The sequence below is a fragment of the Salvelinus alpinus genome, chromosome 33 (genome assembly GCF_045679555.1).
Source record: "Salvelinus alpinus chromosome 33, SLU_Salpinus.1, whole genome shotgun sequence".
Classification (NCBI taxonomy): domain Eukaryota; kingdom Metazoa; phylum Chordata; class Actinopteri; order Salmoniformes; family Salmonidae; genus Salvelinus; species Salvelinus alpinus.
The window spans coordinates 20255164-20272762 of NC_092118.1; the positions used below are offsets into that span (position 1 = coordinate 20255164).

General features: G+C 42.1%; 2 protein-coding genes across 2 annotated transcripts; one reads left to right on the top strand and one right to left on the bottom strand.

The window, feature by feature from the left end:
- Positions 1–127: 127 nt before the first annotated feature.
- LOC139563250 (sodium-coupled neutral amino acid transporter 7-like) lies at positions 128–11649 on the top strand. The gene is made up of 12 exons (XM_071381729.1): positions 128–226; positions 3786–4289; positions 6004–6057; positions 6157–6301; positions 7310–7454; positions 7594–7692; positions 9400–9457; positions 9586–9700; positions 9822–9969; positions 10060–10259; positions 10346–10397; positions 10473–11649. The coding sequence occupies exons 2-12, from the start codon at positions 4035–4037 to the stop codon at positions 10588–10590; spliced, it is 1389 nt and encodes a 462-aa protein (XP_071237830.1). The 5' UTR covers positions 128–226; positions 3786–4034; the 3' UTR covers positions 10591–11649.
- Positions 11650–13426: 1777 nt separating this feature from the next.
- LOC139562797 (lysosomal protective protein-like) lies at positions 13427–17594 on the bottom strand. The gene is made up of 11 exons (XM_071380850.1): positions 17279–17594; positions 16484–16595; positions 16202–16339; positions 15827–15985; positions 15521–15612; positions 15272–15356; positions 14988–15137; positions 14682–14836; positions 14397–14559; positions 14180–14269; positions 13427–14038 (listed from the first exon to the last, which is right to left on the bottom strand). Exons 1-11 carry the CDS (start codon positions 17452–17454, stop codon positions 13955–13957), a joined length of 1404 nt encoding a protein of 467 aa, XP_071236951.1. The 5' UTR covers positions 17455–17594; the 3' UTR covers positions 13427–13954.
- Positions 17595–17599: the final 5 nt, after the last annotated feature.

The window sequence follows — 17599 nt, forward strand, 5'->3', positions numbered from 1 at the left end:
CTGCTGCAGTATCTACCCTGCTAAATCCCTAATTGGAATGATTTGTGGTGTTCTCGTGGCCGTAAACTACAATTCCCACCATGCACTTCGTTTTTAAAGACGTCATTTTACATCGTCACATGACCTCATCCCAAACAAGTCACATGCCATCGTTGCTTGTTCAGCAGGAATTTCACTGCGCTTGCGGTTGTTGGAGAAAAACAAGCATCGGAGATCCAATAGAGAGGTATTTATTGAGTATTTGAGTATATTATATGCATTTTCATATTTTCAACTGAATAGGTTAAAGAATATGTAGATGGGGAGGTCGGTAGCAGCTTTCGGAAACTATCAGCCAGCTAGCAACAGCTGACGATGATGCGGTGTCCAGTTTGCTATAATAACATCACCAATCAGGTTCATTGTCGTGATTTGGGATTTTCTAGGTCTGTTGCTAGATCTGAATCTAAGATTCAGCTGCTTTATATGCAAAGTTGACTATTAGTAAAGCTACCAAATTTCTGTATTTTATGAATGTTTCTAGTCTTTGTTATTGTTTAGGTAGCTCCGGTGGTGTTACTATGATTTGATGACATTGGGGGCTTAGCCCAAATCCAGAAGGGGAACACTAGTAGGGGGGTCCGTGGGGATCCTCCCTGGAAGAAGACATTTTCGTTTCAATAGCTAAATGCATCAATCTGGTTAATTTTGAGATTAACATTGAGAGATTATAGTTATTAAAACTGCAACATGTAACTTTTTGGGTGGCTGACCAAATTCACATAGAAATGTGAATCATAGATCGGTCATTCTCATTGAAAGGAAGTCTAAGAAGCGGGATATGTTCTATGTGCGCTATTTCTATGCTTAAGTATCGTTTTTTTCTTTTACTTTCAGTTTTGTACAGAAGCTTCAAACAACTTAAATATATACCCTACCTTCAAAAGTTTTAGAACACCTACTCATTCAGAGGTTTAAAAAAACCCACTGAAATAACACATGGAATCATTTAGTAACAAAAAAGTGTTAAACAAATGAAAATATATTTTATATTTGAGTTTCTTAAAATAGCCACCCTTTGCCTTGATGACAGCTTTGCACACTCTTGGCATTCTCTCAACCGCTTCATGGGGTAGTTACCTGGAATGCATTTCAATTAACAGGTGTGCCTTAAGTTAATTTGTGGAATTTCTTTCCTTCTTAATGCGTTTGAGCCAATCAGTTGTGTTGTGACAAGGTAGGAAAATAGTATACGGAAAATAGCCCTATTTGGTAAAAGACCATATGATGGCAAGAACAGCTCAAATAAGCAAAGAGAAACGACAGTACATCATTACTTTAAGACATGAAGGTCAGTCAATACGGAAAATTTAAAGAACTTTGAACAGTTCTTCAAGTGCATTCACAAAAACCATCAAGCTCTATGATGAAACTGGCTCTCTTGAGGACCACCACAGGAATGGAAGACCCAGAGTTACCTCTGCTGCAGAGGATAAGTTCATTAGAGTTACCAGCCTTAGAAATTGCAGCCCAAATAAATTCTTCACAGAGTTCAAGTAACAGACACATCTCAACATCAACTGTTCAGAGAAGACTGTGTGATTCAGGCCTTCATGATCGAATTGCTGCAAAGAAACCACTACTAAAGGACACCAATACGAAGAAGAGACTTGTTTGGGCCAAGAAACACGAGCAATGGACATGAGATTGGTGGAAATTTGTCCTTTGGTCTGGAGACGAAATTGGAGACGTTTGGTTCCAACCGCCGTTTCTTTATGAGACGCGGTGTGGGTGAACGGATGATCTCCGCATGTGTATTTCCCACCGTAAAGCATGGAGGAGGAGGTGCTATGGTGTGGGGTTGCTTTGCTAGTGACACTGTCTGTGATTTATTTAGAATTCAAGTCACACTTAACCAGTATGGCTACCACAGCATTCTGCAGTGATACGCCATCCCATCTGGTTTGTGCTTAGTGGGACTATCATTTGTTTTTCAACAAGACAAAGACCCCAACACACCTCCAGGCTGTGTAAGGGCTATTTTATCAAGAAGGAGAGTGATGGAGTGCTGCATCAGATGACCTGGCCTCCACAATCCCCCAACCTCAACCCAATTGAGATGGTTTGTGATGAGTTGGACTGCAGAGTGAAGGAAAAGCAGCCAGCAAGTGCTCAGCATATGAGGAAACTCCTTCAAGACTGTTAGAAAAGCATTCTAGGTGAAGCTGCTTGTAAGAATGCCAAGAGTGTGCAAAGCTGTCAAGGCAAAGGTTGGCTATTCGAAGAATCTCAAATATAAAATATATTTAGATTTTTTTGGGGGGGTTACTACATGATTCCATATGTGTAATTTCATAGTTTTTACGTCTTCAGTATTATTCTACAATGTAGAAAATAGTAAAATAAAGAAAAACCCTTGAATGAGTAGGTGTTCTAAAACTTTTGACCAGTAGTGTATTTCAGTGGTTTAGATGGTAGTGATTCTCTACACTGAGGGCTTGTTTTGTCACATAAAAGGCAAACTATTTCGAATTTTTGCAACCAGGAAATGGCGGAGCGATTTCTACATATTGCACCTTTTTAAGAATTTGGTAAAAAATTATAATAAATGTAGGTAAACTATCCCTTTTTAAAATAGGTCTTGAAGAAAGTCCTGCAGGGGATATATTTCCCCTTCAGAGGGTTTGAAAATGTTCATGATAATTCATTTCTCCAAGTCACCTCAACTTCAAGAAAAATCTAAAGGTGGTTGAGGATGACTAGTTGCTGACACTTGTCATCTTTTAGTACGTAGACAAGATATTTTGTGTTTTTGGTCTATTGACAGGCCCCTTACCATGTCTGCCTGGCAGCTTGTGAACACAAACAAAATTACAAAATAATTGAGCAAAGATATGTAGTCTATTTCCCATTGACTAAATTAAGTGAGATTAAGTTGTTATCCACCTTGTATTTCAATATAACCTATTCTTATTTATGACTTACAGTCAACATGTCCATGACATAGCTTACCTACATGAATGACTACAAAATGCATTGCCTCTGACAAGCACTAATAAATAGCCTGTTTAGTGTGCAGGTCACACGCCTGACAGAGTGAGGTTTACAACAGTTATCTACTGTGACACACTGTGTCATCATGAGAACAGTGACCCTGATCACTGAAGTCCACTGTACTGTAATCCTTCTCATGGATATGAAGTGAAAATCTCTTGGGATCAGACCTATCTAAAACTAATGATCACACGTCTCTTTAGAATGTGTTTCTGAGGGATGCTGTAAAGCAGGGGTAGGCAACTAGATTCAGCCTAGGGGGCGATTAAAATAAATAAATATATATGTATATTTTGTCGGAGCGAATGGTCGGGAGGCCGGAACATAATTATAATAATTTTGAACACTGCAAGTTGACCACAATTAGGCCCAAAAAGAGATTGTATTTGAAAATAATTTCATACCTTGATTACATTGAGACACAATCATGTCTCTTTTTTTTTTATTCGTGGGAATACTTGGGACCAGATGTATTAAATTAAACTCATTTTTAGGCAAATTCCTGGTGATTAGTCTTTTTTTAACCAGTCTTTTTATTTGTTATTTTAATTTTGGTCACATTCTGGTGTTGGTGTGTAAAGCAAGGTCAGCCGACAGCACAAGGCAGGGGACCGGGGGGAGAACGCACTGACAAGAACGTGTAGGCTACTGGGAAAGCAGGTTGTAGCTTTACTAGGTAGTAAGCACTTAGAGAGAGCTGAGATAAGGTGTCGAGAAGGCCAAAGCTGTAATGTGTGTTTGTCTTGTTGCAGATTGAACTAAGGGTTGACTGCTGGGTGACAATACATCCACTTTGAGGATAAACTGACAAGCAGTCATCTGTGTCCTGAATGTCACAAGAGCCACAACAAACTTTAAACTTTCAGACTGACCCCTCAACCCAAACTCTGAATACCCTCAACTCAGCTCTTTAGTGTTGAAGTCTGTGTTGAACAGAGTAGGGTGAATTTGGGGGTGTTTTAGGTAGTGTTTTTGGGGCTGTGCCAGCCGGGTGGTGTCCCATGGCGATTAACAGTGAGGCGGGGGACTGGGCCGAGGCTGGGAGTGAAGATGCTGGTGAGAGGGCGTGGCTACTGCAGAGCCCCAGTGTGGAGTCCGTTCGCCCTCCTTTGTCAGACAGGGAGAGGAGTGGAGGGGTGTCTGCCACAGCCGCTGTCTTCATTGTGGTGAACGCTGCGCTGGGGGCAGGACTACTCAACTTCCCCGCCGCCTTCAACATGGCCGGAGGCGTGATTGCAGGGGTGGTGCTACAGATGGTGAGCGCTACATACACACTTTTGAGACCGAAGCCTGCACACTGTGGGACTCCAGGAGCAGAAGTGAGAAATACTGCATATACAGTGGGGCAAAAAAGCATTTAGTCAGCCACCAATTGTGCAAGTTCTCCCACTTAAAAAGATGAGAGGCCTGTAATTTTCATCATAGGTACACTTCAACTATGACAGACAAAATGAGAAAAAAAATCCAGAAAATCACATTGTAGGATTTTTAATGAATTTATTTGCAAATTATGGTGGAAAATAAGTATTTGGTCACCTACAAACAAGCAAGATTTCTGGCTCTCACAGACCTGTAACTTCTTCTTTAAGAGGCTCCTCTGTCCTCCACTCGTTACCTGTATTAATGGCACCTGTTTGAACTTGTTATCAGTATAAAAGACACCTGTCCACAACCTCAAACAGTCACACTCCAAACTCCACTATGGCCAACACCAAAGACCTGTCAAAGGACACCAGAAACAAAATTGTAGACCTACACCAGGCTGGGAAGACTGAATCTGCAATAGGTAAGCAGCTTGGTTTGAAGAAATCAACTGTGGGAGCAATTATTAGGAAATGGAAGACATACAAGACCACTGATAATCTCCCTCGATCTGGGGCTCCACGCAAGATCTCACCCCGTGGGGTCAAAATGATCACAAGAACGGTGAGCAAAAATCTAGTGAATGGCCTGCAGAGAGCTGGGACCAAAGTAACAAAGCCTACCATCAGTAACACACTACGCCGCCAGGGACTCAAATCCTGCAGTGCCAGACGTGTCCCCCTGCTTAAGCCAGTACATGTCCAGGCCCGTCTGAAGTTTGCTAGAGAGCATTTGGATGATCCAGAAGAAGATTGGGAGAATGTCATATGGTCAGATGAAACCAAAATAGAACTTTTTGGTAAAAACTCAACTCGTCGTGTTTGGAGGACAAAGAATGCTGAGTTGCATCCAAAGAACACCATACCTACTGTGAAGCATGGGGGTGGAAACATCATGCTTTGGGGCTGTTTTTCTGCAAAGGGACCAGGACGACTGATCCGTGTAAAGGAAAGAATGAATGGGGCCATGTATCGTGAGATTTTGAGTGAAAACCTCCTTCCATCAGCAAGGGCATTGAAGATGAAACGTGGCTGGGTCTTTCAGCATGACAATGATCCCAAACACACCGCCCGGGCAACGAAGGAGTGGCTTCGTAAGAAGCATTTCAAGGTCCTGGAGTGGCCTAGCCAGTGTCCAGATCTCAACCCCATAAAAAATCTTTGGAGGGAGTTGAAAGTCCGTGTTGACCAGCAACAGCCCCAAAACATCACTGCTCTAGAGGAGATCTGCATGGAGGAATGGGCCAAAATACCAGCAACAGTGTGTGAAAACCTTGTGAAGACTTACAGAAAACGTTTGACCTCTGTCATTGCCAACAAAGGGTATATAACAAAGTATTGAGATAAACTTTTGTTATTGACCAAATACTTATTTTCCACCATAATTTGCTAATAAATTCATTAAAAATCCTACAATGTGATTTTCTGGATTTTTTTTCTCATTTTGTCTGTCATAGTTGAAGTGTACATATGATGACAATTACAGGCCTCTCTCATCTTTTTAAGTGGGAGAACTTGCACAATTGGTGGCTGACTAAATACTTTTTTGCCCACTGTATATATATACAGGGATGTATTTGATAAAACGTCCTTTTTTTGTGTGTTGTAGTCCATGCTGATTTTCATAATCAGCGGTCTGGTGATCCTGGCATACTGCTCCCAGGTTAGTAAGTTAATACCCCCCTTATGAACACACAATCTACAATTAAAGACAGTCTTTTCCAGCAGTACTCATCCTAGTGACCCTGTGCTGTTTGTCTAGGTCAGTAATGAGAGCACCTACCAGGAGGTGGTGCGGGCCTCGTGTGGGAAGGTCACCGGGGTAATCTGTGAGGTGGGCATCGCCGTCTACACCTTCGGCACCTGCATCGCCTTCTTTATCGTCATTGGAGACCAGCTGGACCGCTGTGAGTGTTTCTCACACATAGATAATGAACATGTGTACACACACACACATTTTAAAGTACTTTATTTGAATCCACAAATCACATTACAGTCGAAGAATTCAAAAGGACACGGATATCTGGACAATTATGGATGCATTTACTTGAAAAGCAGTGCAGATGCAAAGTTTGGTAACAGAATGACGGCACTCGGTTACTAAACTTTGCATCTGCCACTGTTCTTCAGATAAATGTGTTTTTGGAAATTGTTAAAAGTAGGCCTTGTGCATATAGTTTTCAGGGTTGTTTAACTTTGCAATCATTGTTTTTTGTTTGACATTTTAAAGTGAAAAATCTAAGTCTTCGCATCACTTTGTTACTGTAGAATTGCCCACCAACTTCTCCAAACCGCTAAGCTGCCCATGACAGCTGACACACAAGGGGCTGATATTTCAGCAACTTGTCAGCAAAGGTCTGCTCTATGTAGGAGTCAAAAGAGTAACCCACTTGCAGAATGAGCTCCTCCCCTACAACAACAGTATCTGGCATATTCTGTATACAAGAAAACACATCAACATCAAACCAGCCTCCTCTGATGAGACTGTTTGTGAATAAGCACTGGTGATGTTACTGTCTGTCTCACCTCACTAGCTATCAGGTCAATGAGGCGGTCATGTATAAGTCCTTGAATGAACGGCAACCATTAACAACATGCCATAGACTCCATTACGTTTGACTTGTGTAAAATACAATACAGATCATGGTTTGCAGGGTACCGGAGTTTCACTCAAAGTTGCAGATTGTAGCATTGGCTAGCCTTTTTTACTAGGTTTCCGTTTCCTTTATACCTTCAAAAAAGGTTGGAAAGCCACCTTAGGTCAGTCTCAGATGGACTGACCCTGCTATCAGATAGCCAACACTATAACAATTCCACTTTAAATAAGACGGTAGTCAATGGAATGTTTTGTTTGCTCTGCTGCCTTTCCTCTATTTCTCTCACTTCCTCTACTCACTATCTTTGTCTTTCTGTAGTGATAGCTGCAATAGCTCATTTGCCAGACGGTGTGGTCGGTGGTCACTGGTACATTGACCGTAAGTTCACCATTTGTGCGACTGCTGTCCTGTTCATTCTGCCTCTCTCCATCCCCAAAGAGATTGGCTTCCAGAAATACGCCAGGTATGCGTATACTAAGTATACCTTCCCACACCACCCTTTAGTCTACAACTGATGATTGAATTAGAATTTGAAGCCTGCTTTGTATCAGTAGGCTACAGGAACACAGGTCCGTCTGATATTGCTGTTCTCCTGTTTGTAGTGCGCTGAGTGTTGTTGGCACCTGGTATGTCACCATTGTGGTTATACTGAAATACATCTGGCCTGATAAAGAGATGACGCCCAGCTACATTCCAACCAGGTAAGCTAACTGAACTACAGTACCAGTCAAAAGTTTGGACACACCTACTCATTCCAGGGTTTTTCTTTATTTGTACTATTTTCAACATTGTAGAATAATAGTGAAGGCATCAAAACTATGAAATAACACATATGGAATCATGTAGTAACAAAAAAGTGTTACTAATCAAAATATATGTTTCTTCTTCAAAGTAGCCACCCTTTGCCTTGATGACAGCTTTGCACACTCTTGGCATTCTCTCAACCAGCTTAATGAGGTAGTCACATGGAATGCATTTCAATTAACAGGTGTGCCTTCTTAAAAGTTCATTTGTGGAATTTCTTTCCTTCTTAATGCGTTTGAGCCAATCAGTTGTGATGTGACAAGGTAGGGTTGGTATACAGAAGATATCCCTATTTGGTAAAAGACCAAGTCCATATTATGGCAAGAACCGATCAAATATGCAAAGAGAAACGACAGTCCATCATTACTTTAAGACATGAAGGTCAGTCAAACTGGAAAATTTCAATAACTTTTTTCAAGAAGTGCAGTCGCAAAAACCATCAAGCGCTATGATGAAACTGACTCTTATGAGGACCGCCACAGGAAAGGAAGACACAAAGTTACCTCTGCTGCAGAGGATAAGTTCATTAGAGTTAACTGTACCTCATATTGCAGCCCAAATAAATGCGTCACAGAGTTCAAGTAACCGACACATCTCAACATCAACTGTTCAGAGGAGACTGCGTGAATCAGGCCTTCATGATCAAATTGCTGCAAAGAAACCACTACTAAAGGACACCAATAAGAAGAAGAGCCTTGCTTGGGCCAAGAAACATGAACAATGGACATTAGACCTGTGGAAATCTGTCCTTTGGTCTGATGAGTCCAAATTTGATGATATCCACATGTGTGGTTCCTGAAGTGTGGAGGAGGTGTGATGGTGTGGGGGTGCTTTGCTGGTGACACTGTCTGTGATTTATTTGCAATTCTAGGCACACTTAACCAGCATGGCTACCACAGCATTCTGCAGCGAAACACCATCCCATCTGCTTTGCGCTTAGTGGGACTATCATTTGTTTTTCAACAGGACAATGATCCAAATATACCTCCAGGCTGTGTAATTGTTATTTGACCAATTAGAGTGATGGAGTGCTGCATCAGATGCCCTGGCCTCCCCAAGCTCCCGACCTCAACCCAATTGAGATGGTTTTGGATGAGTTGGACCGCAGAGTGAAGGAAAAGCAGCCAACAAGTGCTCAGCATATGTGGGACCACCTTCAAGACTGTTGGAAAACCATTTCTCATGAAGCTGTTTGAGAGAATGCCAAGAGTGTGCAAAGCTGTCATCAAGGCAAAGGGTCGCTACTTTGAAGAATATAAAATATATTTAGATTTGTTTAACAATTTTTGGGGTTACTACATGATTCCATGTGTGTTATTTCATGGTGTTGATGTCTTCACTATTATTCTACAATGTAGAAAATAGTAAAAATAAAGAAAAACCCTTGAATGAGGAGGTGTGTCCGAACTTTTGACTGGTACTGTACATATACAATTCCCACTCATTCAGAACCGTTTCCTACACCCATGGTGCCAGACAGGACATAGAGTCCAGAAATGGCATTTCAGCCCACTGAAATGCACAGTCATTAAAGCACAGTCTACATCAAACTACTGTTCCCATCATGCTTTGTTTGTGTTAATCAGCCAGTGTGTCTGTTACAGCCCGTCCTCCTGGAGTGCAGTGTTGAACGCCATGCCCACCATATGCTTTGGCTTCCAGGTATCTGTCTGTGTTTGTGAGTGTGTATGAATGTGCAGGGGTGTGCACATGGGTATTTCTATTACTTGAATGCTTGAAGTTACTTACATCCTCTCACAATCTCTCTCTCTTTCTCACTTTCTCGAAAGTGTCATGTGAGCAGTGTGCCAGTGTTTAACAGCATGCGAAGAAGTGAACTCAAGCCCTGGGGAGGTGTGGTCACCGTCGGCATGATCATCTGCCTCTTTGTCTACACTGGCACAGGTGTGTGTGTGTGTTTGTGTGGCTCTATAGTCAGTTTTGAAGCATCAGTTTTTTTTTTATGACATTGCCCGTTTCTTGTGTCATTCGTTGATGTGTTAATAGTGCATACTCTCTGTGTCAGGTGTCTGTGGCTTTCTGTCATTTGGGTCTAACGTCAGTCAGGATGTGCTGATGTCATATCCTCCTAATGACATCGCCGTGGCGATTGCAAGGGCCTTCATCGTCATCTGTGTTATCACCTCCTATCCCATTTTACACTTCTGTGGCCGGTGAGACACTAACCTTACACTACAAAGCACTGTGTGCCACCCATGCCATTTCAGTACTACATTGTTGTGTTGTGTAACCTGTTTCTTCAGGGCGGTGCTGGAGGGGCTATGGCTCCGTTTCCGCAGCGAGCAGGTGGAATTGTGTGTGAGGCGTGAGCGGAGACGCAGGGTGTTGCAGACGCTTGTGTGGTTCACGATCACACTCGTCCTCGCACTCTTCATCCCCGACATTGGCCGAGTCATCTCCCTCATCGGAGGCCTGGCAGCCTGCTTCATCTTTATCTTCCCAGGTATGACCAGTGTGTCTGATTCTGTGTGTGTGTTTATATCAGCAATAAGCATAATGCCTGTATATAATGTCTGCTCTTCCCTGCAGGTCTGTGTCTGATTCAGGCAAAACTCTCAGAAACAGAGGTCCGATCTGCTAGGTAAGACTAGACTCACTACCTGTACGTAATCTCCTCATGTGACTGTTACTGAACGCTGATCTTCTCTCTCCATAGCTGGCATGGGATGGTGGTCTACGGTGTCATCATGGTAACCATCGGCACTTTCGTCTTTGGCCAGACCACCGTCAATGCAATCTATCAAGACTTCATCCACTATCCGGACAGCCAATAGAATTCTGACCAGGAAGGAGGATGCAGGTCTATGCTGCTATTCTGAACTTTATTGACTTATATCAGGATGTGGAGGATCCAACACACACATGCAAACACACTCCCTCCTGTGACATCTCCTGCATGCCGCACGTCTTGTTGTCTCCCTGACGATGAAACCGCTCCATAGCAAGCACTCGTGTCACCCATGGAGCGATGCTCTAGGATTGGACGAGAGTCCTGAGCGCAACCACTGACAATGACCTTTTTTTTTTTTTTGATTATGCAAATGCTATGTTGTTTTTATTACATTTTATTGTGGGAACAGTCCTCAGTCTTTTCACCCCGTTGTGGGCTGCAGTACTAAATCCATCTTGACATTCTCAGCCCCTCCTTATGCCTTTCCCTGCTGGCCCAGCATACACCACTGCACTACAGGTGGCATCCCATCCCTCATGAAACTGGGCAGTGAGAGAGGGTACCTCTCTCTGATGGGTGTTGTTACTGATGAGTAATGAACATACTGTTTTAAGAGTGTGGCCAAACATTTCCATCCATTTTTATAGTAATTTTACAATTCCAATGATTGTGGTTTAAAGACGTATCCTTCAACTGTAGTTCTGAAACCTGTGTAATGTGGCAAGTGTATAATTTTAATCGATTTTGAATGCCTTTGAGATTTCAGAAGTCTGGTGTCTCAGGCTGATTCCTGTGGTTGAATGATTGTATTGGGCTTAGCTTTAAACAGACAGATATTTTAAATGTGCTTTACCGACAGAGAGAGATTAGCTATAGGCTACAGAAAGAGGTAAGGAACAAAAATCTATCATGTTCAAAGGGATTGTTCTTAAGGGCAGAAATTACTGTTTTACAATGACTTGAATGAGATTGGAAATGCTTGAAATTCAATTACTTTTTTATTGTTTTATAACTTGTATTCCATAATTGGAGCCAAGGGAAATAGTTTTTTCTGAACTGAACCAATTTAGTAATCTGGTTGAACAATAAGCAGTCTTATATTATCATGAATTCTCCTGTTATCAATCTACATTTTAATAAACATGATGGTTTTGTCATTGAATTCAGATTGTCATAGTTTTGTCTTAAATCCTCATGTTAGTAAAAACATATTGTCTTATCAGGTGAATAGCTACAGTATACATATCTCCCTGGCATATTACATAATTTATGCTGCAGCATACAATACATGGACTCACCCTGTGCTGTGCTCACTTGAACAGGAAGGTGGCGTGGCAGTCCTTTGTGGGCAAATTTTGTCATCCAAGTCTGCCATTTTCTGAATTTATGGTTCTTTCAAAACAACTGGGAACTCAGAAAAAAACAATGTAAAATCATGATGACGTCATTGATCTTCAGGTTGTAGCTCTAAAAAGAGGATGGATTTACAATTCCGAGTTGGATGACCATTCAAAACATACTTTCCCAGTCGGAGCTTATTTATTCCCGACTTCCCAGTTGTCTTGAACTCACGGAAGTCAAGTATTTGCAGTTCCGAGTTGTTTTGAGTGTGGAACAAATCATGCGTCATTGACAGCATGACCAATGTTGAATGTTTATCATTTTAAACTTGGAAAAGAGCCCCTTAATCCCAGAAGTGGAACCACACAGCCACTGATTCCTTACCAACACACTCATTGTTGAATTTGCGATTTACGTCCAGTGGCCGATGAGCACCGATACTTTTTATCTATTATTTCTCTTCATATGACAAGGATTTGCCAGTAGATTGTCAACTTGTTTCATAACTAAGAATTACTGTTAAGATAACGTGATTTGACTTCATTTTATCTGTGACCAATGACCTTGAGCCTTCTTGGATGGGCACTTATGTAATTATGGCAGCACCCAAGGGACCAGAATTTAAGGTCTACCCTTAGACTTGGCGGTGACGTAGTGTCCCCATGAATGATAGAACAGGGCCAATCGTAACTCTCCATGTTTTCTGCTGGCTTGCCCCGCCACCACAGAAAGCACTGAGCTAGGCTGAAACACCTGCATGTTTGTGCTGCCTTCAAGAAAACAAGACCATGTTTGTATGTGGCTTTATTGACTATATATTTTTTTGCAAAAACGTGGGGCTTAAATGACAGGTCGCCACTGGTGGTGTAGAGACAATGTAAAAGAATTCTGCAATGATACACATTTTTCCATTGAGCTGGAAGAAAATGTAGCAGTTTCTAAACTAATTTCCAGCAATTCTACACAGTGAGACAATTTTGCCATGACTAATGCCTTGCGCCTCTGCTCAAAAAAAAGTGTGTTCCAAATACCTGTTTTTATTTTCTGTCTGGTTTTTGATTGTTCTCCAACACGGCATTAATTGTGTTTAAAAATACCAATATTTTTCCTCCCCAAAAGTCATTGCGGACCGCTGCAGTATCCCATTTGGAAAACGCATGGACTAGTCAAATGTGTTTATAAAACCCTTTTTATATCAGCAGATGTTAAAGTGCTATACAGAAACCCAGCTTAAAACACCAAACAAGCAATGCAGATGTAGGAAGCACTAGAGACATTGATGTATCCTGACTTTTGCAAGAAGGACTACCTGTAAGTCTTGAAGCAACTAAAAATATATAGCTTAATTTCAGTAACACAGGAATCACTAGTCATGTCCAGTTAATCTCTGCTACACTGATTGGCCTGTTGTGTACTGAATCTTCAGTATAATGGCTGAGGAGATTTTTGGTGCTCAATCACCATCCCTGGAATTCACCATTATCTTTACATGTCTATGGAAGTCACTTAAGATTACATGGATGTTTTTACACATTCGGTAATTAATCATGTTCAATAAAAAAAAAAAAGCTCTTAAAATGATAATGAGATACAAATGGTTTCATAAAAAGCATTTATTAGAAAGACAAAGAATGTTAGATTATTTTAAAGTGCTGATTGGCCTTTTGGCTATTTGAGTTCCGTGGCATTTCAGCTCCCCCAAGTGGTGACAATTGAAAACCCGATACAAAAACTGCATGAGGAAATTCAAAAGGCAAATGATAGTTCTGATGCGACTAATAAGCTGCTAATCAGTTAGAAAGCCAACCAGAGTGATTGCACAGCATCACCAAAGGAAGATTTGACATGTGATGCATCTAAACATTTCTATAAGGCTATTAATATGCAGTTTGCTTCAAATAAAATTATAATGGCTTAGTCCGATTACTCTCCTGTCACCCCAACTCCAGAGTTGTGTTTTGATCTAATGAACTTAGTTGGAGTGCAACAGAAACATTATATACGATCACAAAAACAAAACATTTGTTTACCCCTTTCCACCCAACCCTCCCTGAGAAAAATGGGCCATCATCCTGACCCACTAACAAGTTCCATTACAGACACTGGAAGCAGCCCCAGGAGCATGCTCAGTAGGGTTTGTTTGACAGGAAGGACTGGAACATGTCTAAGGCGGGGCCTGGAGCCCACTGCGGCACCATGTGACCAGCGCCCTGAAACAGAAGATGGGATTAGAACGCAGCAGCCTCACCCCTGTTGCATCCACTAATCTTTATGAACATGTCTGTGGTGTGTTAATGAGTCTGAAGACAGTGAATCAATGCTAATGTGCTAACTAAGTAAGTAGTGCTTACCTTCACAGTCAGGAGGGTGAGGTTTCCATACTGCTCGTAGAAGCCGGCAATCTGGTCATCAGATATCCAGCTCTGGTACTTGGTGGTTGTCTGGAAAAGAAAGAAAACAGTCTTCACAATGCATGCCCTGTGAGTTACAAACATGCCAAATACCCTGCAAGCCAGCATCCAAATCTCTATGCCACATGACCCAAATACCAGTTTTCAAGAGCTTTACCTTCTGGTTGAGCTGCTCCACAAACCACTTGTCTCCCAGGAAGTTGCAGGCCATGTCAGTGTCTCCGTTATAGACCAGTGCCCGGACACCCAGAGACAGCAGCTTCAGATACACATCCTTCACTGTCGGGTAGATGTTTGTGTACTGTCCTCCCACCACGTCACTACATAGAGTTATGGTAAAGATGTCCTTTTGTAGGTAGTTTACTGTTGTCAAGTTTTAGATGTCCCGTCACTGAATTTAGATTTCATGAGTGTTAGGGATGTGTGGGTACAAGTAATATACCTGCAGATGTCCCAGGGTGGAAGTGTATCAGGGATGTGTAGGGCTTTCCTCACATCATCCCGGTTGAGCCAGTTCATCTGAGCTGTGCTGTTAATGCAGGGAGGGACCTCACCCACAGGAGGAGTTTGGCCAGTGACGGACGGCACCTTCAGCAGCTACAGCGAGACACATTACTTACATAAAACACCAATATCTTCCCTCAACCACTTCAGAAGGGTTGTTCTCAAATTGTTTGAACACAAGACTAACAAAATCTAATGCCAGGATGGACTTGAACACTGTATTCCTCCATAGGGGGGCACTTACCTGGAAGGTGTCCCAGTGCTTCCTGTAGTTCCTGAAGAGGTGGCTCATGCTCCTCTCATAGGCTTTGGCCCCGACTCCACCCTCACAGTCCATGTAAAGTGCATACTCATTCAGCCCAGAATCATACACAATACTAAAGGCCTGGCTCAACTGAGAGAACAATAATGAGTGAGAGGGAGAAACAAGTATCCATTTATATGTTAAACCTGTGCATGTAATAGCTCAATTGTTGTATTTGATATATAATACTTCTTATCCGATTGTAAAAGTGTTTCCATGTGTACCAGTGTCTTGCAGGCCTCCTTGCTGTTGTTGAAAAAGTTACAGGTTCCCTTATCGCAGCAGTTTGTGTTCAGATCTGTCCACAGTCTGCAAGAGGATAGTTTACTTAAACGCATTGCAATTTCTTGTAACAGAAGCATCATACAAGCTTGGATTCAAATTGTGGGCCTTTCAAAAGGAATGATCCCTAGTCATGTAAACATAACTAAACAGTCTGGGCCCACATGAGTGAATGTGTTGTGAGTTCTTACTGTTCTCCGAAGAGGCCGTGGTAGTAACCAAAGTAGATCAGAGACTGGTCATTCAGGGCATAGCTACTGAGGCCATTACCCACTGCAAAGCCCTGAAAAACACATTAAAGGAGTTCTTTATAACTGTCATACATATTGGATTCATACCATCCTCTCCTTGCCTTCTCTACATAATCATTGACAGGTGGTTGGATAGGATTGAATTCCATTGCATTGCTTTTAACTTATGCTCAGTCTTTAGATTTTCAGAGAGCGTAAGAGTGTAATCCACTCAAAACAATCAAGTCGGTGTGTAAATCAACTCACCTTGAAGTTAATCTTTGCGGTTCCTGTGGCCACACGCTGGCTGAGTGTCGGGGCATATATCCCACCATAACTCTCACCGATGATGAAGAACTCATTCTGTGTGAAGTTTGGAAACTTGGCAAAGAAACTCTGCAGAGCTAGGTAGTTGTCATCAGCCACCTAATAGTAAGGGGGAGAAATCAGTTACTATTACTTTAGTATTCAGTAAGGAGGAGTGAACTGCATGATTTCTGAGCCGCTGTCAGTGGAGCACAACACTGGAACATTCAGATAGAAATACAGTGTGTATAACAGACATGCCTATGACAAGAGGTAAATAATTGTGTCTGATTTATTCAATGCATTCCACTCTCCCGAATGAGACCTTGATCTCACCTGGTCGTCGTCAGTTTTGTACTCCTGGTCATCAGAGTAGGAGTATCCCACACCTGCAGGGGACTCTAGGTACAGAACGTTGGCGATCCTGTTCCAGCTGAAATTATTCTCATACAGAGTGGCCCCATCATCATTCACCTGAGGAAGACAAAATTATGTTGTTATTCTGTGGGACTCAGAATCACTGCATACAATAATGTTACACTGGGACACAGGCACACAAACTGAAATCACAGGTCCTGCTAAGCTCATGCTGAAAAGGTAACGTGTGGGATAACTAACATGGAAGGGGCCGTTCTCTGACAGAAAGCCATCCAGCGAGCTGCAGCCTGGCCCTCCATTCAGCCACAGCACAACAGGGTCCTTCAGTGGGTCCCTCTGTGAGGTCACAAACCTGGGGAAGCAGGGAGGTAGAGTGCCAGGTTAACAGGAGATAAGAGAGCACCCAAAGACACACTTGGTGCACTCCGCACTTAGTTCTAGACCCCAGGTACAACAGTGTCTGCTGATTATGTTTATGTGCGCGTACATGGACCTGTGTGTGTGTGTGTGTGTGTGGCCTATAGAACACTAGAATAAAAGTATGTCATGTGTTATTTTGTCAATCATTAACTTCTCATAGCTTATGGCAAAGGATGTTCTAGCTCTTAAACGTCTCAATGAAAGGTACAAGCTACAACACAATGCATGACCAATGCTGGAGGAAGTAGCAAAAGAGGAAGTATAAATAATCATCTAGTCCAGCTTCAGAAGCGTTCTCTTCTGCCTGTGTAACTTTCTATTTGAAGTGTTGTTAAACAAGCTTCAGTTGTCTCTGTAATAACTTCTGTATTCATTTACTATTGAGCAATAGTCAATCTTGTAAGTTTATTTGATGACTTAAAAAGATAATACGGTTATTTATGCCATGCCTTGATTCATTTATTATTTTACCCATTTTGAATAAACCGATATATATAGATATTGTAGTAGTAAACTAATGTTGTGCACGAGCTGGAGTTTCTGAAAGCATCCCCAACCAAAACAAACACTAAGTTGTTAGTCAAGGTGGCGACGTATGCCGTTACTGATACTCACCAGTAATGGAGAAACTTTCCAGGGCTGGCTTTCAAATAGCCCGACCATTGCCGGTAGTTTGGTTTAAACGACATTCCCGGTAGTTCGGTTACCTCGTCAGGGGCGTAGTTAGCCCATGTAAGACACGAAACAGCAAGGAAACACACCACCAAACTAACAAAAAACATGCTGGTCATGTCGAGGACGAAACTAGCCTAATATGCCAACAATGTTGACCTCAAATGCTAAACTCGAAGTCATGTGTGCGGAACAATTGCCGTGTCCATGCCCTGTATTTGGAAGCACCACAGGTCATATGACTACTAACTGAGCTCTCTAGTC